We start from the raw sequence: 25,791 nt of genomic DNA, 5'->3' as shown, positions 1-25,791 counted from the left end.
TCAGGATGGTGTGCTGTACAGATCACATAGGCTCTCAGGATGGTGTGCTGTACAGATCACATAGGCTCTCAGGATGGTGTGCTGTACAGATCACATAGGCTCTCAGGATGGTGTGCTGTACAGATCACGTAGGCTCTCAGGATGGTGTGCTGTACAGATCACGTAGGCTCTCAGGATGGTGTACTGTACAGATCATGTAGGCTCTCAGGATGGTGTGCTGTACAGATCATGTAGGCTCTCAGGATGGTGTGCTGTACAGATCATGTAGGCTCTCAGGATGGTGTGCTGTACTGATCACATAGGCTCTCAGGATGGTGTGCTGCACGGATCACGTAGGCTCTCAGGATGGTGTGCTGCACTGATCACGTAGGCTCTCAGGATGGTGTGCTGCACAGATCACGTAGGCTCTCAGGATGGTGTGCTGCACAGATCACGTAGGCTCTCAGGATGGTGTGCTGTACTGATCACATAGGCTCTCAGGATGGTGTGCTGTACAGATCATGTAGGCTCTCAGGATGGTGTGCTGTACTGATCACGTAGGCTCTCAGGATGGTGTGCTGTACAGATCACGTAGGCTCTCAGGATGGTGTGCTGTACAGATCACATAGGCTCTCAGGATGGTGTGCTGTACAGATCACGTAGGCTCTCAGGATGGTGTGCTGTACTGATCACATAGGCTCTCAGGATGGTGTGCTGTACTGATCACATAGGCTCTCAGGATGGTGTGCTGTACAGATCACGTAGGCTCTCAGGATGGTGTGCTGTACAGATCACCTAGGCTCTCAGGATGGTGTGCTGTACAGATCACGTAGGCTCTCAGGATGGTGTGCTGTACAGATCACCTAGGCTCTCAGGATGATGTGCTGTACTGATCACGTAGGCTCTCAGGATGATGTGCTGTACTGATCACGTAGGCTCTCAGGATGGTGTGCTGTACTGATCACCTAGGCTCTCAGGATGGTGTGCTGTACAGATCACGTAGGCTCTCAGGATGGTGTGCTGTACAGATCACGTAGGCTCTCAGGATGATGTGCTGTACTGATCACGTAGGTTCTCAGGATGGTGTGCTGTACTGATCACGTAGGTTCTCAGGATGGTGTGCTGTACAGATCACGTAGGCTCTCAGGATGGTGTGCTGTACAGATCACGTAGGCTCTCAGGATGGTGTGCTGTACTGATCACGTAGGCTCTCAGGATGGTGTGCTGTACAGATCACCTAGGCTCTCAGGATGATGTGCTGTACTGATCACGTAGGCTCTCAGGATGGTGTGCTGTACTGATCACGTAGGTTCTCAGGATGGTGTGCTGTATAGATCACGTAGGCTCTCAGGATGGTGTGCTGTATAGATCACGTAGGCTCTCAGGATGGTGTGCTGCACTGATCACCTAGGCTCTCAGGATGGTGTGCTGCACAGATCACATAGGCTCTCAGGATGGTGTGCTGTACTGATCACCTAGGCTCTCAGGATGGTGTGCTGTACAGATCACGTAGGCTCTCAGGATGGTGTGCAGCACGGATCACATAGGCTCTCAGGATGGTGTGCTGCACAGATCACATAGGCTCTCAGGATGGTGTGCTGTACTGATCACCTAGGCTCTCAGGATGGTGTGCTGCACTGATCACATAGGCTCTCAGGATGGTGTGCTGTACTGATCACCTAGGCTCTCAGCTTGGTGTGCAGCACGGATCACCTAGGCTCTCAGGATGGTGTGCTGTACTGATCACGTAGGCTCTCAGCTTGGTGTGCTGTACGGATCACGTAGGCTCTCAGGATGGTGTGCTGCACTGATCACATAGGCTCTCAGCTTGGTGTGCTGTACGGATCACCTAGGCTCTCAGGATGGTGTGCTGCACTGATCACATAGGCTCTCAGGATGGTGTGCTGCACAGATCACCTAGGCTCTCAGGATGGTGTGCTGCACAGATCACATAGGCTCTCAGGATGGTGTGCTGCACTGATCACCTAGGCTCTCAGGATGGTGTGCTGTACTGATCACGTAGGCTCTCAGGATGGTGTGCTGTACAGATCATGTAGGCTCTCAGGATGGTGTGCTGCACTGATCACGTAGGCTCTCAGGATGGTGTGCTGTACGGATCACGTAGGCTCTCAGGATGGTGTGCTGTACAGATCACGTAGGCTCTCAGGATGGTGTGCTGTACTGATCACATAGGCTCTCAGGATGGTGTGCTGTACAGATCACATAGGCTCTCAGGATGGTGTGCTGTACAGATCACATAGGCTCTCAGGATGGTGTGCTGTACAGATCACGTAGGCTCTCAGGATGGTGTGCTGTACTGATCACATAGGCTCTCAGGATGGTGTGCTGTACTGATCACATAGGCTCTCAGGATGGTGTGCTGTACAGATCACGTAGGCTCTCAGGATGGTGTGCTGTACAGATCACCTAGGCTCTCAGGATGGTGTGCTGTACAGATCACGTAGGCTCTCAGGATGGTGTGCTGTACAGATCACCTAGGCTCTCAGGATGATGTGCTGTACTGATCACGTAGGCTCTCAGGATGATGTGCTGTACTGATCACGTAGGCTCTCAGGATGGTGTGCTGTACTGATCACCTAGGCTCTCAGGATGGTGTGCTGTACAGATCACGTAGGCTCTCAGGATGGTGTGCTGTACAGATCACGTAGGCTCTCAGGATGATGTGCTGTACTGATCACGTAGGTTCTCAGGATGGTGTGCTGTACTGATCACGTAGGTTCTCAGGATGGTGTGCTGTACAGATCACGTAGGCTCTCAGGATGGTGTGCTGTACAGATCACGTAGGCTCTCAGGATGGTGTGCTGTACTGATCACGTAGGCTCTCAGGATGGTGTGCTGTACAGATCACCTAGGCTCTCAGGATGATGTGCTGTACTGATCACGTAGGCTCTCAGGATGGTGTGCTGTACTGATCACGTAGGTTCTCAGGATGATGTGCTGTACTGATCACGTAGGCTCTCAGGATTGTGTGCTGTATAGATCACGTAGGCTCTCAGGATGGTGTGCTGTATAGATCACGTAGGCTCTCAGGATGGTGTGCTGCACTGATCACCTAGGCTCTCAGGATGGTGTGCTGCACAGATCACATAGGCTCTCAGGATGGTGTGCTGTACTGATCACCTAGGCTCTCAGGATGGTGTGCTGTACAGATCACGTAGGCTCTCAGGATGGTGTGCAGCACGGATCACATAGGCTCTCAGGATGGTGTGCTGCACAGATCACATAGGCTCTCAGGATGGTGTGCTGTACTGATCACCTAGGCTCTCAGGATGGTGTGCTGCACTGATCACATAGGCTCTCAGGATGGTGTGCTGTACTGATCACCTAGGCTCTCAGCTTGGTGTGCAGCACGGATCACCTAGGCTCTCAGGATGGTGTGCTGTACTGATCACGTAGGCTCTCAGCTTGGTGTGCTGTACGGATCACGTAGGCTCTCAGGATGGTGTGCTGCACTGATCACATAGGCTCTCAGCTTGGTGTGCTGTACGGATCACCTAGGCTCTCAGGATGGTGTGCTGCACTGATCACATAGGCTCTCAGGATGGTGTGCTGCACAGATCACCTAGGCTCTCAGGATGGTGTGCTGCACAGATCACATAGGCTCTCAGGATGGTGTGCTGCACTGATCACCTAGGCTCTCAGGATGGTGTGCTGTACTGATCACGTAGGCTCTCAGGATGGTGTGCTGTACTGTTCACCTAGGCTCTCATGATGGTTTGCTGCACAGATCACATAGGCTCTCAGGATGGTGTGCTGTACTGATCACCTAGGCTCTCAGCTTGGTGTGCAGCACGGATCACATAGGCTCTCAGGATGGTGTGCTGCACAGATCACATAGGCTCTCAGGATGGTGTGCTGTACAGATCATGTAGGCTCTCAGGATGGTGTGCTGCACTGATCACCTAGGCTCTCAGGATGGTGTGCTGCACAGATCACATAGGCTCTCAGGATGGTGTGCTGCACAGATCACCTAGGCTCTCAGGATGGTGTGCTGCACAGATCACCTAGGCTCTCAGGATGGTGTGCTGCACAGATCACCTAGGCTCTCAGGATGGTGTGCTGCACAGATCACCTAGGCTCTCAGGATGGTGTGCTGTACTGATCAAGTAGGCTCTTAGGATGGTGTGCTGTACTGATCACGTAGGCTCTCAGGATGGTGTGCTGTACAGATCACATAGGCTCTCAGGATGGTGTGCTGTACTGATCACCTAGGCTCTCAGGATGGTGTGCTGCACAGATCACCTAGGCTCTCAGGATGGTGTGCTGTACTGATCACCTAGGCTCTCAGGATTGTGTGCTGTACTGATCACCTAGGCTCTCAGCTTGGTGTGCAGCACGGATCACATAGGCTCTCAGGTAGAAGTGCTATATGGGTCATGTGGGTGCCACTCAGGTCATGCAGACTCATGGCTTGGTATATGTGGGTCATGCTGGGCCTCACCATACTGGACCATACTGGTCAAACTAAAAAACTTCCACCACAAATATATAACATGAATTTCTCGGACTCGGTAATCAATTATTACAAAAAAACTACCAAACCTCGTCCAGTCCAGTACGTAGAATATTAGTGCCTAAAAGTATAAAATAGACTTATAAAATCATGAAAAACTCGTCCTGCAGACACAAACTGCAGGGGATATCCGACCTCTTTTCATGTCTAGTCACATCGTTGGTGCCAATATTGGTGCCACCTAGATTCTCTCTCCCTAGACCACGTGTCTAGTGACCAATGCTGCCCACACAACAGCTACTAATGCCAACTGGTCCTGGGGTACAGGTGAATATTCTGTAGATCCATCCGCTTCTCCTTGACTACTTCTTCCTCACACGAAACCAGGTTTCACAGACGATCGGCGACAGTTGGGACAACCTCGAGATCCGTTGGTTTGGAGACACCTGGGATTATAAAAACAAAGAAAAGTCAACGATTCCATCCTGACGCTTTACTGGATTTATGTCCAATATGGCTGAAGATGTGACCAGATGCTACCAAATAGTTCAGCTCCCACCACAGAGGAAGACCACCCTGGATTGTCCAGAAGCCTGAATGGTGAGAACCTGCTCAGGACTCCACGAGCTGCTCTGGTAACAAAGGGGAAGAATTGACCCAAGGGAATTGGCCTAAGGAAACCGGTGGGAAATAAATCCCTTAGGCCCCGGGTGGGAAAAATCTAGTGCCGTAATGGGGGGGTTCACTTTTTTGCTAGTATCGTAAAAGTTGGACCCTAACGTGGTGTTAGTAAAACTACAGTTTGTCCCCTTAAACTTCAGAAGCTAAAAAAAAGAAATAAAATACATATAAACCTGGCATTGTTGCGATCGTGCCGACCGGCAAAATCATGTTCCAGAGGAAGCCTAATAATCAATGGTGAAGTGTGGCCTTCAAAATGACAAATTGTCCCACAAAAAACTAGACCCTGATATGGGGATGTCAATAGAAAAAAAATCAAAAACGTTTGACTCTTGGAAGAAGGGGATGAAAAACAAAAGCTCAAAAAGGAAAATCGCCCTCGGCGGAAAGTGAAAGAAGAGACGTGAGATGGGTTCTTGGCACTAAACATTGCCCGTTTTTACCCCATATGGGGGTCTTCATTCACGATCCCTCTACAATGATGGCCACCCAAGCCTGGATGGCTCCCATACCGGAGGTGGAAGACGTGTGAGCACGGCAGGGCCTGCAGCTGGCAGTTCTTCTCTCCGATGGACTCTCCGCACATCCCACAGTACAGCTCCATCTCCTCCACACACTCGTGGAACCGGACCACGTGGGCTCGGAGCTCCCGCTGCTGCTGTCTTGTCCGAAAGATGATTTCACTCAGACAATGGACCTTTAAGAGGGAGAGCTGTGGAAAGAAGAGATGCCGTAAGTGATGGGTGAGAGGGGTGCTGCCGTCACAGGGGGTGCAGGGAGGACAGTCACTCCTGGTAGGTGGGGGTCTGGGTAAAGATATTGCTCTTTGACCAAAAGCTTGAATGGTTCCCCACCCTGGACAGTCATGGCTTGTCCACAGCACAGAAGTGGCTCCCGTGCTTGTTTGGCCATCTTCAGAATGGAGAAGGATGAGCTCAATCCCAAGTCTGGGCTCCATTCTCAATAGCTGAGGGTCTCACATCTATCAGACATTACAGGTTAGAAATGTCCAAGGTGAGGCAACCCCTTCAACGTACGCCTTAAGAAAGTTAATGTGCCACCATAGCTCCTGGCTCAATCTCCAATGACCCAATGCACATTCCACAATAAGGGCACCCTGTATGGCCAGTACCAATGTCTGCTATTTGGCCAAACCGTACAAAATCGTATGAGGATGCACGTGTGAAGCAAACGTCCGCTCTCGGCAGGCTCAGCTGTCCATTATTGCATCTCAGCCCTCTATATCTGGAGCCTGATGAAGACCTCGAGTTGAGGTAGAAACGCGTCGCTCTTGAATCAATAAAGTCCATGTGATAATTCCAGTCTTCTCTTTCTCTACGTGATTTGCGTTTCCCATGTAATCTCCTATAAAGGCAGCGCTTACTGTGCCTCCTGGTGCCTCTTCCCTGACCCTCCACAGCTCCTCCTGGCACTGCTGCTCATATATGGAGGATGATGTAAGATGATGATGGGTAGTGGCTGGGGGGAAAGCTCTTCATTAATCCTCATGGACTCACCTTATTGCCGATTTCTTCTGCCATCTCCTGGGCTTTCTGGAGTCCGTCCAGCGCCTGCAGATTAAACACACGTCAGGCAAAAAGCAAACAATTCAGATTGTGCAACAAGCGCACTACCAAGAGCTGAGCTGACTATAGCCAGGACAGAGGAGCACATGGCAAAGAGCAGGAAGCCCACCCTGCCCCCACTCACAGACCTCCACCCTGTCCCCGCTCACAGACCCCCATACCCTGCCCCCACTCACAGACCTCCACCCTGTCCCCGCTCACAGACCCCCACCCTGCCCCCACTCACAGACGCCCCCTACCCTGCCCCCACTCACAGACCCCCATACCCTGCCCCCACTCACAGACCCCCCAGCCTGACCCCTCTCTCACAGACCCCCCCAGCCTGCCCCCACTCACAGACCCCCACCCTGCCCTCACTCACATACCCCCACTCGGCCACCACTCACAGACGCCCCCCACCCTGCCCTCACTCACAGACCCCCCAGCCTGCCCCCACTCACAGACCCCCCAGCCTGCCCCCACTCACAGACCCCCACCCTGCCCCCACTCACAGACCTCCACCCTGTCCCCGCTCACAGACCCCCACCTTGCCCTCACTCACAGACGCCTCCCACCCTGCCCCCACTCACAGACCCCAATACCCTGCCCCCACTCACAGACCCCCCAGCCTGCCCCCACTCACAGACCCCCCCCCACTCACAGACGCCCCCCACCCTGCCCCCACTCACAGACCCCCACCCTGCCCTCACTCACACACCCCCACCCGGCCACCACTCACAGACGCCCCCCACCCTGCCCCCACTCACAGACGCCTCCCACCCTGCCCCCACTCACATACCCCCATACCCTGCCCCCACTCACAGACCCCCCAGCCTGACCCCTCTCACAGACCCCCCCAGCCTGCCCCCACTCACAGACACCCCACCCTGCCCTCACTCACAGACACCCCACCCTGCCCTCACTCACAGACCCCCCCACCCTGCCCCCACCCACAGATCCCCACCCTGCTCCTGCTCACAGACCCCCAGCCTGCCCCCACTCAAGGACCCCCCCAGCCTGACCCTGCTCACAGACCCCCCCAGCCTACCCCCACTCACAGATCCCCCCCCAGCCTGCCTCCCCACACAGCCCTCCACCCTGCCCCCACTCACAGACCCCTCCAGCCTGACCCCGCTCACAGATCCCCCCACCCTGCGCCCGCTCACAGACCCCCAGTCTGGCCCCCCTGCTCACAGACCCCCACCCTGCCCCCCTCTCACAGACCCACACTCTGCGCCCTCACAGACCCCCCACAGCCTGACCCTGTCTCACAGCCCCCCAGCCTGGTCCCCCATAGAGCCCCCACTTAGTCTCCCCACTCCCCAGCCTGCCCCCTTATACAGCCCTCCAGCCTGGCCCCTCACACAGCCCCCCACCCTAGCCCCTCACACAGTCCTCAACCCGGACCCTCGGTGCAGATGCCCTCTTGGCTTACAGATGCAATGGTCTCATCACCTATTACTATTACATGGGGGCACAGACGGCTGTATTGGCAGGATACCCCCATGCTGGTTCCCCAGATCCCACCTTTAGTGCTGGGACCTAAGGGAGGGCAGATACGGTTCCCGGTCTATGGACTGGGCGGTAAGGTTGGGTGAGGTGTGAATAGTGGGCGCCATCACTGGATGACACAATAACCCGTCAGCAGCCGCTCCTCTGCCTCCACTTATGCTCCCACTCTTTCTCCCCCTTTTCTTTTGCTCCCTTTCTATTACAGAACCTTGTCCATTTCTTTTTGGTGCAGCCAACACTTCGCCACCCCCATCAGCACGTGCGTCTGGCCCAGGCGGTTCCCGATCTCCGTCATGATGCTCATGGAGGAGTCATATCGAGGAATCGCTTTCTAGGGGAAAAAACGGGGGGGAAAAAGCAGTAATCTGGTCAGAAAGCAACTCATAAAAACGTCACCAGCACGTCCTCATTATTCTATATAGTCTCATATCACAAATAAAAAGGGCAGAATATGTAAGAAATGTAATCTGTGCATCAGGAGGTCACATATGTCGTCTTCACTGTTGTGGCTGCAGCAGGAGCCTCTCCCCTCTGCACTGACTACAATAGGACAAAGATCTGCATTGAAGCCCTCTACTGTCAGCTCCCTATTGAACTCTCCCGCGCTCCGCACATGATGGCAGCACTCACCTCGATGTCTCCGTGGCTCCGGTGGATCTCCGCAAAGCACAAAAGACAAAGCGCTTGAAGCGGTCGGTCCCCGTGCTGCATCGCGATCTTCATAGACTCCTGTAACCCAAGAAATCCGATTATAAGTCTGAAACTCCCCAAAAACATCAGGTAACGAAGAATCGTAGAGGACTGAGGAGATCCTGGGATCCACCCATTACATAAACTACGGTATGTACAAAGACGGTCACCTCACACCTAGAGCCGCCAACAGGTGCAGAGCTACAGACCGTTCATGGGCCGACAGTACACCGGGCCGACAGTACACCGTGCCGACAGTACACCAGGAGGACAGTACACCGGGAGGACAGTACACCGGGCCGACAGTACACCGGGCCGACAGTACTCCGGGCCGACAGTACTCCGGGCCGACAGTACTCCGGGCCGACAGTACTCCGGGCCGACAGTACTCCGGGCCGACAGTACTCCGGGCCAACAGTACTCCGGGCCAACAGTACACCGGGCCGACCGTAATGCGCCGACAGTACACCGGGCCAACCATACACCAGGCCGACCATACACCGGGCCGACAGTACATCGGGCCGACCGTATACCGGGCCGACCGTACATGCGCCGACAGTACACCGGACCGACAGTACACTGAGCCATCAGTACATGGGCCAACCATACACCAGGCCGACAGTACACGGGGCTAGCCATACACCAGGCCGACAGTACACCGGGCCAACCATACCCCAGGCTGACAGTATATGGGCCAACCATACACCAGGCCGACAGTACACCAGGCCGACAGTACACCAGGCCGACAGTACATGGGCCGACCATACACTGAACCGACAGTACACCGGGCCAACCGTACACCGGGCCGACAGTGCACTGGGCCGACAGTACACCGGGCCGACAGTACATGGGCCAACCATACACCAGGCCGACAGTACACCAGGCGGACAGTACACCGGGCCAACCACACACCAGGCCAACAGTACATCGGGCCAACCACACACCAGCCCGACAGTACACCGGGCCGATAGTACACCGGGCCAACCATACACCAGGCCGATAGTACACCGGGCCAACCATACACCAGGCCGATAGTACACTGGGCCAACCGTACACCGGGTTGACCGTACACTGAGCCGATAGTACATGAGCCGAAAGTACACCAGGGCGACAGTGCATGGCCGAACAGTACATGGGCCAACAGTTTATCATGTCGACAGTACAACGGGCCGACAGCATACTGGGCCGACAGTGCATCGGGCCGACAGTACAAGGACCAACAGTATTTCAGCCAACAGTACACCGGGGCAACAATACACTGGGCTGACAGTACATGGGCTGACAGTACATGGGTTGACAGTACACTGGGCTGACAGTACACCGGGCCCCTTAATATCATAAAATGACCCCCTGGTGTCCAGCAAATTTCTGATGGGGCCCGTGGAGACTCGGGGACCACCCCTACATGGTCTGTGGTCTCTGCTATAAGGACATCGGTCCAGTTCACGATTCTCCTGCACTTAGCAAGAAAGCAGATAAGAACATTTGGAAAAACCAATAGACCATGTAATAATAAGTACAACGCTTTGTTGGCCCAGCGTGGTAAATGCCCCTGTTATTATGCCACAAGTAATAATTGTGTTTTATATCCTATAGTGAGGGAAGGCATGAATGGTCGCTTTCATTTAATAATCTGTGCATAAATCAATAGTAAAAGCGACTATAAGAAACTCTGTAATATATCTTATCAGCAAAATCTGCTTCTTTCTCCACTTATGAGCCCCTTCTACTTCCCTTGTCCCATCATTCAGTATTCTAAAATGTGTCTTGCATGAAACAAAATGGACTGTCAGCTCACTGAGGGAATCAGATTACAGCTGCCAATTGAAGTCTATGGAAAAGGCAGTGGGAAAGTAGGGAGAAACAGAGAGCAGCAGAGACATACCAGTGCTGCTGATTTCTAGTAAGTGTTTTATCTCAACCCGGTAGTGGACTCACAGCTACACTGCTCATACTGCTGTATATGCACGGTGCTTTCTACTAAGTGTCTTATCTCAGCCCATAGTGGATTCACAGCTACACTGCGCCGTATAATGTCATCCTTGCTTCTTTCTAGTAATGAGTGTTTATCTTATCCTACAGTGGATTCACAGCAACACTGCTCAGTACTGCTGTATATTGTCATGTATAGTGCTTTATAGTAAGTGTTTTATCTCAGCCCATAGTGGATTCACAGCTACACTGCGCCGTATAATGTCATCTATGCTGCTTTCTCGTAGTGAGTGTCTTATCTCACCCCATAGTGGATTCACAGCTACACTGTACTGAATAATGTCATCCATGCTTATTTCTAGTAATAAGTGTTTATCTTATCATAAAGTGGATTCACAGCAACACTGCTCAGTACTGCTGTATATTGTCATGTATAGTGCTTTATAGTAAGTGTTTTATCTCAGCCCATAGTGGATTCACAGCTACACTGCGCCGTATAATGTCATCTATGCTGCTTTCTCGTAGTGAGTGTCTTATCTCACCCCATAGTGGATTCACAGCTACACTGTACTGAATAATGTCATCCATGCTTATTTCTAGTAATAAGTGTTTATCTTATCATAAAGTGGATTCACAGCAACACTGCTCAGTACTGCTGTATATTGTCATCTATAATGCTTTATAGTGTTTTATCTCAGCCCATAGTGGATTCACAGCTACACTGCACTGTATAATGTAATCTACACTGCTTTCTAGCAGTAAGTGTTTTTTTGTTTTCACTCTTTAGTGTATTCCCAGCTCCACTGCTCAGTACTGCATATAATATCATCCACACTGCTTTCTAGTAAGTGTTTTATCTCACCCTGTAGTGAATTCACAGCTCCACTGCTCAGTATTGCATATAATATCATCCACACTGCTTTCTAGTAAGTGTTTTATCTCACCCTGTAGTGAATTCACAGCTCCACTGCTCAGTACTGCATATAACATCATCCACACTGCTTTCTAGTAAGTGTTTTATCTCACCCTGTAGTGAATTCACAGCTCCACTGCTCAGTACTGCATATAATATCATCCACACTGCTTTCTAGTAAGTGTTTTATCTCGCCCTGTAGTGAATTCACAGCTCCACTGCTCAGTACTGCATATAATATCATCCACACTGCTTTCTAGTAAGTGTTTTATCTCACCCTATAGTGTATTCACAGCTCCACTGTTCACTAATGCATATAATATCATCCACACTGCTTTCTAGTAAGTGTTTTATCTCGCCCTGTAGTCTATTCACAGCTCCACTGTTCACTAATGCATATAATATCATTCACACTGCTTTCTAGTAAGTGTTTTATCTCACCCTGTAGTGTATTCACAGCTCCACTGTTCAATAATGCATATAATATCATCCACACTGCTTTCTAGTGTGCTGAATTAACATCTACAGTACTCAGTAATGCTATATATCATCATCATTCTCAATGATTCTGCTTTCTAGAAGGTGTTTATCTCATCCCGGGTGCTGGAATCACAGCTACATCTCTCAATGCCAGTGTGTAATGTCCTTAATGTTGCAGCTGAACACGTGTGGTATAGAGACCGGAGAGCAGGACTCTCTCATTTCTGTGTGTTTTGTGTATGGGAGACATCACAGCAGCCTCCTCCACCCACCAGCTCAGAGACAACTGAAAAGTAGAGACAGTTAGAGACAGTCTGCGGAGAGGAAAACCGGTGAAAAATGCAGGACGCAAATCCTACTGGCCAGGATAGTGTCAGTCCTCATACACACCACGGCTTATTCCGGCTGCAAATACGGTTTCTTGTGTCCAGAGTGAGACATATCACAGCCGGCATTCCACGCCCGCGTGCCCGGCCGGCGCCTCCTACCTCACAACACTCCATCGCATCTGTTAAGCGGCCAAGTTTTCGGTAGGCGGCCGCCATGTGGTATTGGCTCATCGCTCGGTATTTCAGGCTCCAGCCTTTCCCGTAGTCATTGACCAGTTCAGCCGCTTTACATGGAAAGAAAAGCGCCTTCTCGAAGTCCTGCAGGAGGAACATTGAGAAAAGCATGGCTGTGATGATACCCCTACAACTGCGGGGCAAATAGAAATGCAGCAAAAACTACTAAAACCCCCCAGATTATTACAAGTAGCCGGGTAATGGACAATACATTTCTGACATGATTGACAGGGGTTACACTAAGCAGAGGAGCCTCAGAGCAGAACTCAGAATGCTCCATTACCCCTCACAACACTGCTACGAATATCTCGGGGCAATAAGGTTTGGTGATTTTAGGCCGACAGACAGATATTTCCTAGGCAAAAAAAGCTCTGTGCGGATTCTATAAAGATGTGTTCACACTGATTTGAGTTTTTGGAGCAGAACCGCACCATGTTTCCCAATCAAAGCTCTTGTATCTGTTTTTTTAAACTTCTTGTGGTTTTTGACGGTTTCTGCTCCAAAAACAATGCAAAAATCAATCATTGGGAACTCCCTTAGGCTCTAATTTTGAGTAATTAAAAATGAGTTTTTGATACTGAAAAAGCTTCAGGAAACGCTGCTTTTTTTTTTCTTTTCTGAGTTTTTGGAAGCGTTTTTTTTTTCTGCTGTTCTTTTTCATTGGACAGAAGATAAATTTATTTTTCCTAGTAAATGATTTTCAAAACCTGTCCCGAAAAAGAAAAAACTACAAAACTTTTCATATCAAAGTAGATTTTCTATAGGAATAAATAGGAGATTTTGCTCAATTTTATTTTCACATTTTTTAAGTGTTTATTTTTTCTTACCAGGATTTTGTAGAGAATCCACTAAAAAAAAAAAAAAAAAACTTCTCAAAATCTCTGTGTGAACCTGGCCTAATCTGGATGGGGACATTGGGCCACAATACTTTCTTGAGAACTTTCCCTAAGGCCTCCTTCACACGTCCGTAAAAAACATGCACGTGTCTTATGTTCCGTTTTTCGGGTCCGTGTTCCGTTTTTATGTCCGTTTTTATGGAATGGCGTATGCTAGCCGTGTGTGCGTGTGGAATGTCCGTGTGTGCATGAGATACGTAAGTGACATGTGCGTGTGTTGCCCGTTTGAAATGTTCCGTGTGTGATGCACAATGTCGTTGATACATACCCGCTGACAGCAGACAGAGTCTCGCGATGAGAATGAACTCGGGTGAACTGTACTCAACTTCATTGTCATCCCGCGGCTCTGTCTGTGTCGCGTACTGATTAGCGGTCACACGTGAAGGACTCACCGGTGACCACTAATCCCATGATTGACTGAAGTGAGCAGCGCAATTAGCGCTGCCATCACTCAGGCTACCCGCGGCTAGCTGGATCCTCCACCCGAGACCGCAACTCACCTGTGACTTCATCACTGTCACTCGGGCGACTTGCTGTCACAGTTGGAGGATCCAGCGGTGGCCACGAGTAACCTGAGTGACATCATCGCTGATCGCGCGGCTCACCTCAGTTGCTGTCTGGACCTGACAGGAGCGGCGGTGTTCTTCTGCAGCTGCTGTCACCTTCATGTAGCAGAGCTGGAAGCGACGCGGGACCTCCGTGGATTACGCCGGACATGGATGGGTTTTTGGGGCTTAGGCTACTTTCACACATCCGGATTTTTGCTCTGCGGCACAATACGGCGTTCTGCAGAAAAACCGCAACCGGCTTTTGTAACGCCGGTTGCGTTTTTTTGCATAGACTTACATTAGTGCCGTATTGTGCCGCAGGAGCTTGCGTTCGGTCCGGTTTTGGCCGCATGCGGCAGATTTAGCCGATGCCACGGCCGGATCGAACGTTCCCTGCAACGTTTTTTGCTCCGGCAAAAAACACCGCATCGTGCCGCATCCGGCCGCTGCGGCGCATTTTTCAATGCATATCTATGGAGGCCGGATGCGGCGCGATGCGGAAAAAAACGCATCCGGTCGCCGCATGCGTTTTTTTCCACTGCGCATGCTCAGTAGCATGCCGCAACCGGAAAAAAACAGACGGGCCGCATGTAAAAACTTATGCAAAGGATGCGGTGTTTTCGCCGCATCCGTTGCATAGTTTTCACAGCCGGATTGAGCCGCAGGGCTCAAACCGGATGTGTGAAAGTAGCCTGAATAAAGTGGTGAACGAGGGTATTTGTTAGTGTTTATTATTGCAAATAAAGGATTTTTTTCACTGTGTGTGTTTATTAACTTTAAATTACAGGTTAATCATTGGGGGTGTCTCATAGACGCCTGCAATGATTAATCTAGGACTTAGTGGCAGCTATGGGCTGCCATTAACTCCTTATTACCCCGATTGCCAACGCACCAGGGCAAACCGGGAAGAACCGGGTAGAGTCCCAGAACTGTCGCATCTAATGGTTGCGGCAATTCTGGGCGGCTGCTGGCTGATATTGTTAGGCTGGGGGGCTCCCCATAACGTGGGGCTCCCCATCCTGAGAATACCAGCCTTCAGCCGTATGGCTTTATCTTGGCTGGTATAAAATTTGGGGGGGACCGCACGCCGTTTTTTTTAATTACTTAATTATTTATTTTACTGCACAGTATAGACCCGCCCACCGGCTGCTGTGATTGGTTGCAGTGAGACAGCTGTCACTCAGCGTGGGGGCGTGTCTCACTGCAACCAATCATAGGTGCCGGTGGGCGGGGAAAGCAGGGAATACTATATTGATTAATGAGCGGCCGGCTTTTTCAAAATAGTAAAAGCCGCCGGAGTTTTTTTCACAGTTGTGCAGCGCCGCGCCGGTGATCGGGGAACGGTGAGTATGAGAGAGGTGGGAGACTGACCGACAGACAGAGAGGGACAGACAAGACAGAGAGACCGACCGACAGAGAGAGATTGACTGACATACACAGAAAAAAAAAAAAGACCGACATCGCTAGAAAAAAAGCACAAAACGTACATGGAGCATACGGAGATGCATCCGTGTCATGTACGTGTGCTCACGGACCCATAGACTTTCATTGGATGCGTGTGTGCATGTTCCGTGCAGAAAACGGACATGCATCCGTGCAATACGGATACACATAGGTTTCACGCACACGGACACACGCACCGTACAGAATAACGCACGTGTAACTACAAACATTAAATAACATTGGAGCACGTGTGTCCGTGTCTCCGGTACATACGTACATATATGTTTCACGGACGTGTGAAGGGGGCCTAAGACTTTACCTAAGATCTACCAATTGTGGTGGTCTTGATGTTGGACCCCTCGGGGCACTTTGGGATGAAGCTACTTTATGTTTATATACAGAAGTGACTTCCCACCTCCCGTCATTAGGTCACGGTGCCCACGGCTAGCACCGAGCCTTGGTGGAAGGTGGGCATGATAGCATTCTCCAACCTGGGCCCATCTTACGTCTTAGGTTTCTAACCTTGAGCTGCGTGTAAAGACCTCCAAGACTGCAGCAGACCCGGCACTCCAGCATCTTGTCGTCATTGTTATGGGCATATCTTAAGGCTTTCTCAAAGCATTCCAGGGCTTTCTGGAACACGCTGAGGCCGAGGTAGGCATTCCCCAGGCTTAGGGACACCTGTCCATTCAGCTGCAAGCTGACAGATGTTCCCTGCATGTTCAGACAGGTCTTGCAGTAGGAAATGGTCTTCTGGAACTCACACAATTTCTCATTGCTGCGGGCAAGGTTAAGGTAGCTCTCAGTCAAAAAGTCAGGGTCCTCCAGTTCTCGGGCGGTGTCGATCTGGATCACTGCAAACTGAAGACAGACAAGTGTAAGACATTCATTTGCTCAGCAATCTTGGAGGAGTGTAAGGACTTCTGCGCACGTTGCGTCGTGTCACTGCAGAAATTTCTGCAGGGATTTGACAGCTCTTGTGCGATTCAAATCGCTGCAGAAACACTGCGTCATGGATGCAGTGTTTCTGCAGAAAAAATGCCAATTTCATGCGCTTGGGATGCTGCCTCCACTATAGACAGAGCGGGAGCTGCATCCAAAGCGCACGGAATAATTGACATGCTGCATTTTTAAAAGCACGGATTTTGTCACATTTTTAACATTCAAATCGCTGCGTTGAAAAAAGCATCGTGTGCACGGATTATGCATCTTCATAGATTGTGCTGGGGACACAGGATGCAGGCGTTTACGCTACAGTGCTAAACGCTGCGTAAACGCATGAAATGACGCAATGTGCGCACGAGCCCTAAACCTCAAGTCCAGAATATAAAAAATTAAACTGCAGATATCATCCTGGAGGCCTCAGAGGTTCTGCAACCCATCACATCACCACTAAAAGGGGCTCCAGCGGGCATGGACCCCAAACACAACATTCTGCAACGCCATTAGGTGTCCATTACACAAGTGCCGGGCAGTGTTATACACCAAATAATTGTATTATCTGTGGCCAAGGGGCACCTTACAGTCAACCAATGTCTCCCAAGCCTTATGGCCTTAGGGCACCCATGACGGAAAAAATACCTCATGGCACACCTAATATATTTTTTTTTCTATAAATTACCAAATTCATTTACTGTGCCACCTGAATGTAAAAAAAAAAAAAATATGCGGCACCCTCTGTACGGGAAAAAAAAAAAAATTTACACACATTTTATAATATATATATATATATAAATACTGATCGTCCCATACATAATAAGACATAATAAATATATATATATATATATATATATATATATATATATATATATTGTGCCCTCAGTATGTAAGGTAATATGTAGTTATTAAGTATGTAAATCACTCTCCGTCTTAGTCAAATAGCCCATACACAGCCTGGAGGTGTGTTTGGGGTCATTGTCCTGTTGAAAAATAAATGATGGTCCAACTAAACGCAAACCGGATGGAATAGCACGCCGCTGCAAGATGCTGTGGTAGCCATACTGGTTATGTATGCCTTCAATTCTGAATAAATCCCCAACAGTGTCACCAGCAAAGCCCCCCACACCATCACACCTCCTCCTCCATGCTTCACTGTGGGAACCAGCCATGTAGAGTCCATCCGTTCACCTTTTCTACAAAGACACGGTGGTTGGATCCAAAGATCTCAAATTTGGACTCATCAGAGCAAAGCACAGATTTCCACTGGTCTAATGTCCATTCCTTGTGTTCTTTAGCCCAAACAAGTCTCTTCTGCTTGTTGCCTGTCCTTAGCAGTGGTTTCCTATTTTACCATGAAGACCATAAAAATACACATCATAGCCCCTGAATATAAGAGAAATTATATACTGATCGCCCTAAATATAATAACATATACCGTATATATACACCCCCGAATATAAACAAAAAATACACTGTTCCCATTATATCTAGAAAAAAATAAAAATCTATATACTGTACCAATATACAAATGGATATAACAAAATATATGCACCGTGTTCTGTGAGATAAAACAAAAAAAACCACTCACTAAGGGCTCATGCGCACGTTGCGTATTATTGTACTGCAGTGTAAATGCATGCGTCCTGCGTCCCCTGCACAATCTATGTAGATTGTGCATGAGACGTGTGCACGTTGCTTTTATGAACGCAGCGATTTGGGTGCTAAAATTTTGACCCAAGTCCGTGCGCTCATAAAATGAGCATGTCAATTAATTTGTGCGCTTTGGATGCAGCTCCCGCTCTGTCTATGGTGGAGGCAGCAGCCAGAGCGCATGAAATCGGCTTTTTTCTACAAAAAAACTGCATCCATTATGCAGTGTTTCTGCAGCGATTTGCAGTGCACATGTGCTGTCAAATCGCTGCAGAATATTCAGCAGTTACGTGCGCATGAGCCCTTAGGGTGCTGCCCGCTCTCAGGGTGAATGGCGCTGGCGGAGCATTTACATTATTGCGCTGCCAGCGTCATTCTATACCAGATATAAGGGCGCGGGGCAGGAATATTCCAAAGCTTTCATCATTCAATCAACTTTTTAAAGACACGGAGGCATAGGAATAAAGTGGCTGCCTGTTTAGTGGCCTATTGTCACGCTCCCCGGGTCCCCTGTGCTGCCCTCCGGCTCACCTGTCACGCTCCCCGGGTCCTCCGTCTCGCTTCCCGGTTCCTTGGTCCGGTCACCGCCGCTACCCGCTCTCCAGCACCCCTTGGCAGCGCGTCCCCAGCGTCCTGGTCCCCGCACCCGGCGTCCGTCGGCTTCACAGCCCCATCCTGGCCCTGCTGCTTCCTCCTCGCAGCTTCCTGCTCTGGCTTCTGGCACTCGGGCAGCGCGCATGCGCATTAGGGCGCGCGCGCGGTCATTGACCCTTTCTTAAAGGGCCAGCGTCCATTAACAGGAAATGATGCAAAACAGGTACAGGGTATAAAGGGGGTTTATGTCCAAGGGGGCGGGGCCTGATCTTCGTGTTTCTTAAGCTAGGAGTCAGGTCTCCTGGTGTATATGTGTATATACTCATCTATCTCTCTTGTAGAGCCGTGCCTGCCTCGCCATCCGGTCCAGACCGAATCCCGAACCCCGAACGCAGTCCATCTGCCATCCTGACAGTCCGTATCATCTCGGATCCCTGCGGTGACCTGTCATCTCGCTCCAAAGGTTCCGGACCCCGCCTGACATCTTCTCGGCTTCCGAACCTGAGCTGCGTCACCCGGACTACCACCAGTGACTCCGTAGTCCCAGGGACTTCTCCGTTATACTCCTGTGCACGGACTGTTCTGCTGCCTATAGTGCTCCAGCTACCGGACCCCTTACCACCATCTAGGAGTTCGGCCCAGTGGATCCACCTCCTGGGTCTGCCCGTCCACCTGGCCCTGACACCTATGCGTTGCTCCTGATGCCATTTTTAACTGGGGTGTTTCAATGGCACCACAGGGTTGGGAAACACTTTGGTAAATGATAAGAATGGGGGTCGTCAATAGTAAGCGCCATGCAAATAAATCAATAAATCAATACATTTCTACTGTGTCTGGAGATATGTGACATAAAGGAACAATCATGGGGGCAGGGACGATGGATCTGAGATTCGCAGTCGTGCTGGGATGGGAATTTGAGTCTGGACAACATCAGAATGGAGTTTTTACGTTTTTTCCGGGATTTTTTTTTCCAGGGTTTCTGATTTATTTCAATTCTCCAAAAATAAATAAAGAGGTTAATTGGCCTCCTATGAAATTGTCCCTAGACTATGTCTCAGATTGGGAAAGTAGATTGTGCGCTCCACTGGAGACACGGGCTGAGGTGAGGAGTGCACATTGATCTGTGGGTTTGGAAGCTCTTGGGGTAAACGCAATGTAGGGTAAATCCTGCGCACTTTCCTTGTGGATTACTACGTAATATAGTATGAACCACGTAGATGAGATTTTCCCTATGGAGATTAATCTGCGCTGCCGTGACAATTATGTCTGTGGATTTTTATTGTGGATTTCAGCTGTTTCCATATAAAGATGGTGAAATTAAACAGAAGAAAGCAGATTTTGCTGTGAAATTGCTGCACATTGGTCAGATTTACAGAATACGGGTTCGCTTTCATATGTGTATAAGGATATCAGTCCTATTCTCATCCATAAACGTTGGACGAGTGAATCCATTTGGTTTTCTGTATGTCCTATGTGAGGGTGCACTTATTTTCTCACCCTGCATACAGCACTTATGACATTCATTTTCTCAGCAACTTCTATTCCACAATAATTGACAGGACTATCTACCGTGTTCTGTGCTACAGAATGTTATGTGTCCGTTAAAAGAGGACGGTGTACGGACGGTCCTTGTGCTTCTTTTTTCTGACACCCGTAGACTTGCATTGGTGAGCCTCGTCTGATATACGTGGCACGCTGCGACTCTTTCCTTAGGCCAATTATAGATGACGAGAAGTTTGCAGATCAGCATTGACTCATTGAATAACATGGGTCCGAGTGCAATGGGATTTTTTCTCGTATTGCACTCATCTGTTTTATACACAAGTGGGAGTGAGCCCTAAAATTCGACCTCATCTGCAGCTTCTCCATATGTGAAAATACAGCCTCTGTCAGACGTACGTTCTCTCAGGAGGGGCATGGCCGGCAGTGTAAACAGTCTGGATGGAGGCCGAGGCCATAGAGACCCATTCTAAAAAAAAAAACCAAAACCCAACAGGTACCACATATGGCGTGCAAACATATACTGACCAGTTGGAGCCAAAAGAACACACTGGTTAATGGTGACCAGTGGAAATGATAAAGCTCCCAACATATTCAGACGGAATGGAGGCTTAGACACCCTGTAACTAGTGATGAGCGAGCGTGCTCGATGGAGCATTGGGTGCTTGGGCGCGGCTCAGGTAGCGAGTATAATGGAAGTCAATGGGAAACTCCAGCATTTCTAAACTTGAGCGTAACCGAGCACCTCGATGCTCCATCAAGCAACGAGCAGTGGAAAGGACGCTCGCTCATCACTAATTATAACCTCATCCCTGCCAAAATCTAGAATGAGAAGTGTCCAGCGATTGCCGGCAAACTGGTGGAAAAATCAGCACCAAGTGTACACCCCCCCCCCCCCACCATACTGGAGGTCCCTGCATGTTGTGTTATACGCAGAACTCCAGGGTCCTCCAAGGTCCCCCACAATATGGGCTGGTCGTGAAGGGTGAGGGTTATAATGTGGGTCTCTTTCTGTCCCCCTATTTTTTGTTAAAATGTTTTTTATACAAATCCGCATGCAGGAGCCAGGGGTCCGCATCCCACCATGTGCGTACTACAGCCAAACGAATGTGTGCGAAGTCAGGAGCTTTAGAGGGGAATGTACCGTACAGTATATACCAATGAGCGGATATGGGCAAGATGCCCACCTGGCATCAAATGGGAAGTATCATTCTAGGGTAATAAATCAATAGTAATGAAGATGATGGCCATGATGAGAGGAAATGAAGACCAGGGCTCTGTAAAGAGTCATGAGTTGGGATATAGAGCAGCAGCACATGGTGGGATGTTGAGATAGGGGATAGGGAGGGACAAAGGCCCCTTACCACATAAGACTCTATTATTAGAAATGGCACATCATAGAGAAGGGACTCTGATACCAATTTGGCATTGGGACCAAGAAACTTCATGTTACAATTCCTGTCACATTATTATCCCATCATTAGGGGACAAAGCCGTATCTCCACAAAACATGGCTACCTGGCATTGCCAGTCCATGACGACACCATCTGATGCCACACGACTAGGCCTCACTGGTCAAACCAGGAAAATCAGACTTGTTGCCCATAGCAACCAATCATAACACAGCTTATATTGTTGAAGGGCAGTTTACAGAATGAAAGCTGCTCTTTGATTGGTTGCTATGGGCACCACGGCCTATGTCTGTTTACCTCAGCCTGGTTTGGTTAATGCGGCCCCTATGTGACTTCATTATAACCTGAGGTGACATGATAAGCAGCGCTGACCAGTCACAGCCACATAACACCAGCACATGATAGCGCTACAGGGAGGGTAATGGCAGTATAACAAGAAAACTGTCACTCTCTTCACTCAGTCAATTGAAGGAGACAGGAGCTAATTACTATTAATTATGTCACCCATTGCCTGTAGCCGGTGATCAGTCATTGTGAAAGGAGGCAGACACTGAGGTAACATGGCCGCGTCAACAATGAAAATATATCTGGACACATTCATTCGAGGTTTTCAGGCACGATATAATTTCACAGTATGGCGTTCAGCATGGATTTGCAAAGGCCAAAAATATACATTGCCATTGTTCTGCTCTGAGCACTAACAGCGAGGACACCCGCGCCATTGTTCTGCTCAGACCACTAACACTGAGGATACCTGCGCCATTGTCATCAATGAGATGCAGGCGGCTCTACGACTAAGCGAGGTCGGGGCTCGAAAGTTGCGACTACATGGTGAAAACGGGTCACGTACACATGTGGTAAAATCCCAGGAGAGAGTCGCAAAACCAGTTGCCAACCATTGCAATTTCACGAAACAGTCTCCATCATATGGAAACCATCCTGGCAAATTTGGGGCTGATCCTGCCGAAAAGTGACTGCTCTATGCAACCCACCCAAAAATGGGCATATTCATCCAGATTGGTGGCGTTCTAGGGTGGGACGTACATGTGTACTTGTGGCCACCAGCAATGTGGGTAAATCTGCCATAGGAAAGATCATGGGTCAGATATTAACAATATCAGAAACAAAAAAAATGTCCATGGAGCCCAATGTCAACAAAAAAAATATTAATTCTGAAGTGAAATAGATTCTCCAGCTGTGCTGCCCCCATAATAGTGCCAGGCACAGTGCCCCCATAATAGTGCCAGGCACAGTGCCCATATAATAGTGCCAGGCACAGTGCCCCCATAATAGTGCCAGGCACAGTGCCCCTATAATCGTGCCAGGCACAGTGCCCATATAATAGTGCCAGGCACAGTGCCCCCATAATAGTGCCAGGCACAGTGCCCATATAATAGTGCCAGGCACAGTGCCCCCATAATAGTGCCAGGCACAGTGCCCCCATAATAGTGCCAGTCACAGTGCCCCCATAATAGTGCCAGGCACATTGCCCATATAATAGTGCCAGGCACAGTGCCCCCATAATAGTGCCAGGCATAGTGCCCCCATAATAGTGCCAGTCACAGTGCCCCCATAATAGTGCCAGGCACAGTGCCCCCATAATAGTGCCAGTCACAGTGCCCCCATAATAGTGCCAGGCACAGTGCCCCCATAATAGTGCCAGGCACAGTGCCCATATAATAGTGCCAGGCACAGTGCCCCCATAATAGTGCCAGGCACAGTGCCCCTATAATCGTGCCAGGCACAGTGCCCCTATAATCGTGCCAGGCACAGTGCCCATATAATAGTGCCAGGCACAGTGCCCCCATAATAGTGCCAGGCACAGTGCCCATATAATAGTGCCAGGCACAGTGCCCCCATGATAGTGCCAGTCACAGTGCCCCCATAATAGTGCCAGGCACAGTGCCCCCATAATAGTGCCAGGCACATTGCCCATATAATAGTGCCAGGCACAGTGCCCCCATAATAGTGACAGGCACAGTGCCCCCATAATAGTGCCAGTCACAGTGCCCCCATAATAGTGCCAGGCACAGTGCCCCCATAATAGTGCCAGTCACAGTGCCCCCATAATAGTGCCAGGCACAGTGCCCCCATAATAGTGCCAGGCAGAAGGACACTCATATGTCACATTCCCCACAAAAGTCCAACCACCTCAGCAATTTTAGGATTAACGCGTAGGACCATGTTTGACATGACGGTTCCAAGCTCGGGCTGAATCTTAGGTTTATTGATTTTACCACCCTGCAGGGATATTGGGTGTGCGAGTGTCGGCCAGAGATGGATGGGCTCAGGAGTGAATGGGATCAGCACAGACCGCTCGGTGGTCCCTACAACCCCAGACCCTCAGGCCGCGGCATCTTGATATGATATACCCAATGCTGTCATGAATGGCCGAGAAGGGAATATCTACAAGTCACAGCCTGGGAATAGGAGCTCAAATGGCCTTCGACTTCACCAGCGCTGCGGTTATGAAAGGATTAATATGGGTTAATGATTAAATGTGTATTTTGCACGGCATGCTTCATGATTCCCTATCACATGGTTCTACATGGGACTTCAGATAAAACGAGGCAACAAAATCATGAGAAACTCAGCTACATCTATACGCCATAAGGGTACGCTCACACGAGCGTCTGACTCAGGCGAGTGCGATGCGAGAAAACCTTGCACTGCACTCGGACCAATGTTATTTAATGAGGGAGAGCAGATGGGCAGCTTTTTTCTCATTCAGATTCTGGATGAGTGAATAGTCACAGTATGCTGCGATTGTCAGTGAGAGCCGTGTCACTCGTACCCATACAAGTCTATGGGTGCGAGAGAAACATCAGACTGCACTCAGATGACATCCGAGTGTAGTACAATATTCGCATCAGCCGACAATGGAGATGGAGAGATTAATCCCTCCCTCTTCTCCGCAGCTGTGATCTGATCACAGGATCGGATCACAGTTGCATGACACTTGGCTGACGATGGCAGCAAAGCCTGAGCCGAGGATCATTAGCATATCGCATCTGAAGCACTCACATCCGATGCCATATGATCGTGTGAATCCAGCCTAATGCTGAGATTTTCGTGTCTGTGCTCTATAGACCTGCTTCCACATTGTATTCCTCCTCCATGTCATCCTACCCCAATGTTAATGCAATTCCCGCTTCATTTTCTCCTACCTTGGCCTCTTTGACCATCTCAACTTCTGGCCTCCATGATAGTTGTTATGCCTGGTGCCCAGAGTTGGTGCCAGGCTTTCCATGTGGCACCCAGGTTCTCAGAAACGTTTCCGCTGTGGTATTACATGGTGTCCCCTGAATGTCGTAGGTGACCATATAATACCAGGCTACAACCAGTCCACAATAGTAGGAGCTGATCTTTGAACTTGTAGGGCTCAGGGTCATCCGGTTGCACTAATGCAGTGGTTCCCAAACTCCAGTCCTCATGGTCCCCAAAAGGTCATGTTTTCAGGATTTCCTTACTATTGAACAGGTGATGGAATCATTATCAAGGCATCACCTGTGCTATATTAAGGAAATCCTGAAAACATGACCTGTTGGGGGTCGTGAGGACTGGAGTTTGGGAACCACTGCTCTAATGGATCATAGAAGATGACTGGGTCCACCCTATGAGGAGGGGGCTCTGGTTTGATAGTGTAACATTGAAGCAGGTCTTATATGATCGGACTTCTTCCCACAACGAGCACCAATCAACAATATAACAAGTGGCTCGTTTAGTGTCCTAATACATGACTGATGCAAAGGCTGGGTTTGGTTCACACCACATTTTCTTCATTTAAGAAAACCGGTCTGATTATGATAATCAGAAATCACACACTGATCAGGGTGGGATCCATTCTTCTTGGATGTGGGGAATAAAAAACAAAAAAGCTTCTGCATTGTCAATCCGTGAAATTCAGACTTCATGTGGATGTCATCCGAGTGCAGTCCGATTTATTTCACGTAGCCATAGACTTGAATGGCTGCGTGTCACCCAATTCTCGGAGGCCAATCGTGCAATCATTTTCTTTGG

General features: G+C 49.6%; 1 protein-coding gene across 2 annotated transcripts in view; it reads right to left on the bottom strand.

The window, feature by feature from the left end:
* Nucleotides 1–2,578: 2,578 nt before the first annotated feature.
* RAPSN (receptor associated protein of the synapse) overlaps nt 2,579–25,791 on the bottom strand; it is a 29,244-nt gene continuing 6,031 nt past the window's right edge. The window contains exons 1-8 of one of the 2 annotated variants that reach the window (XM_075325539.1): nt 21,878–21,946; nt 16,199–16,537; nt 12,715–12,873; nt 8,842–8,940; nt 8,420–8,542; nt 6,652–6,705; nt 5,647–5,846; nt 2,579–4,899 (exon numbers count right to left, since the gene is read on the bottom strand). In XM_075325539.1, coding sequence (XP_075181654.1) covers nt 4,827–4,899; nt 5,647–5,846; nt 6,652–6,705; nt 8,420–8,542; nt 8,842–8,940; nt 12,715–12,873; nt 16,199–16,537; nt 21,878–21,895 — 1,065 coding nt within the window. In that variant the 5' untranslated portion in view covers nt 21,896–21,946 and the 3' untranslated portion in view covers nt 2,579–4,826. Of the gene's footprint in view, nt 4,900–5,646; nt 5,847–6,651; nt 6,706–8,419; nt 8,543–8,841; nt 8,941–12,714; nt 12,874–16,198; nt 16,538–21,877; nt 21,947–25,791 lie in introns of those variants that run through there. The other variant, XM_075325538.1, reaches the window with a different exon arrangement.

This window comes from Anomaloglossus baeobatrachus, chromosome 10 (assembly GCF_048569485.1).
Source record: "Anomaloglossus baeobatrachus isolate aAnoBae1 chromosome 10, aAnoBae1.hap1, whole genome shotgun sequence".
Taxonomy (NCBI): Eukaryota; Metazoa; Chordata; class Amphibia; order Anura; family Aromobatidae; genus Anomaloglossus; species Anomaloglossus baeobatrachus.
This window is presented reverse-complemented; position numbering and strand designations above follow the sequence as displayed.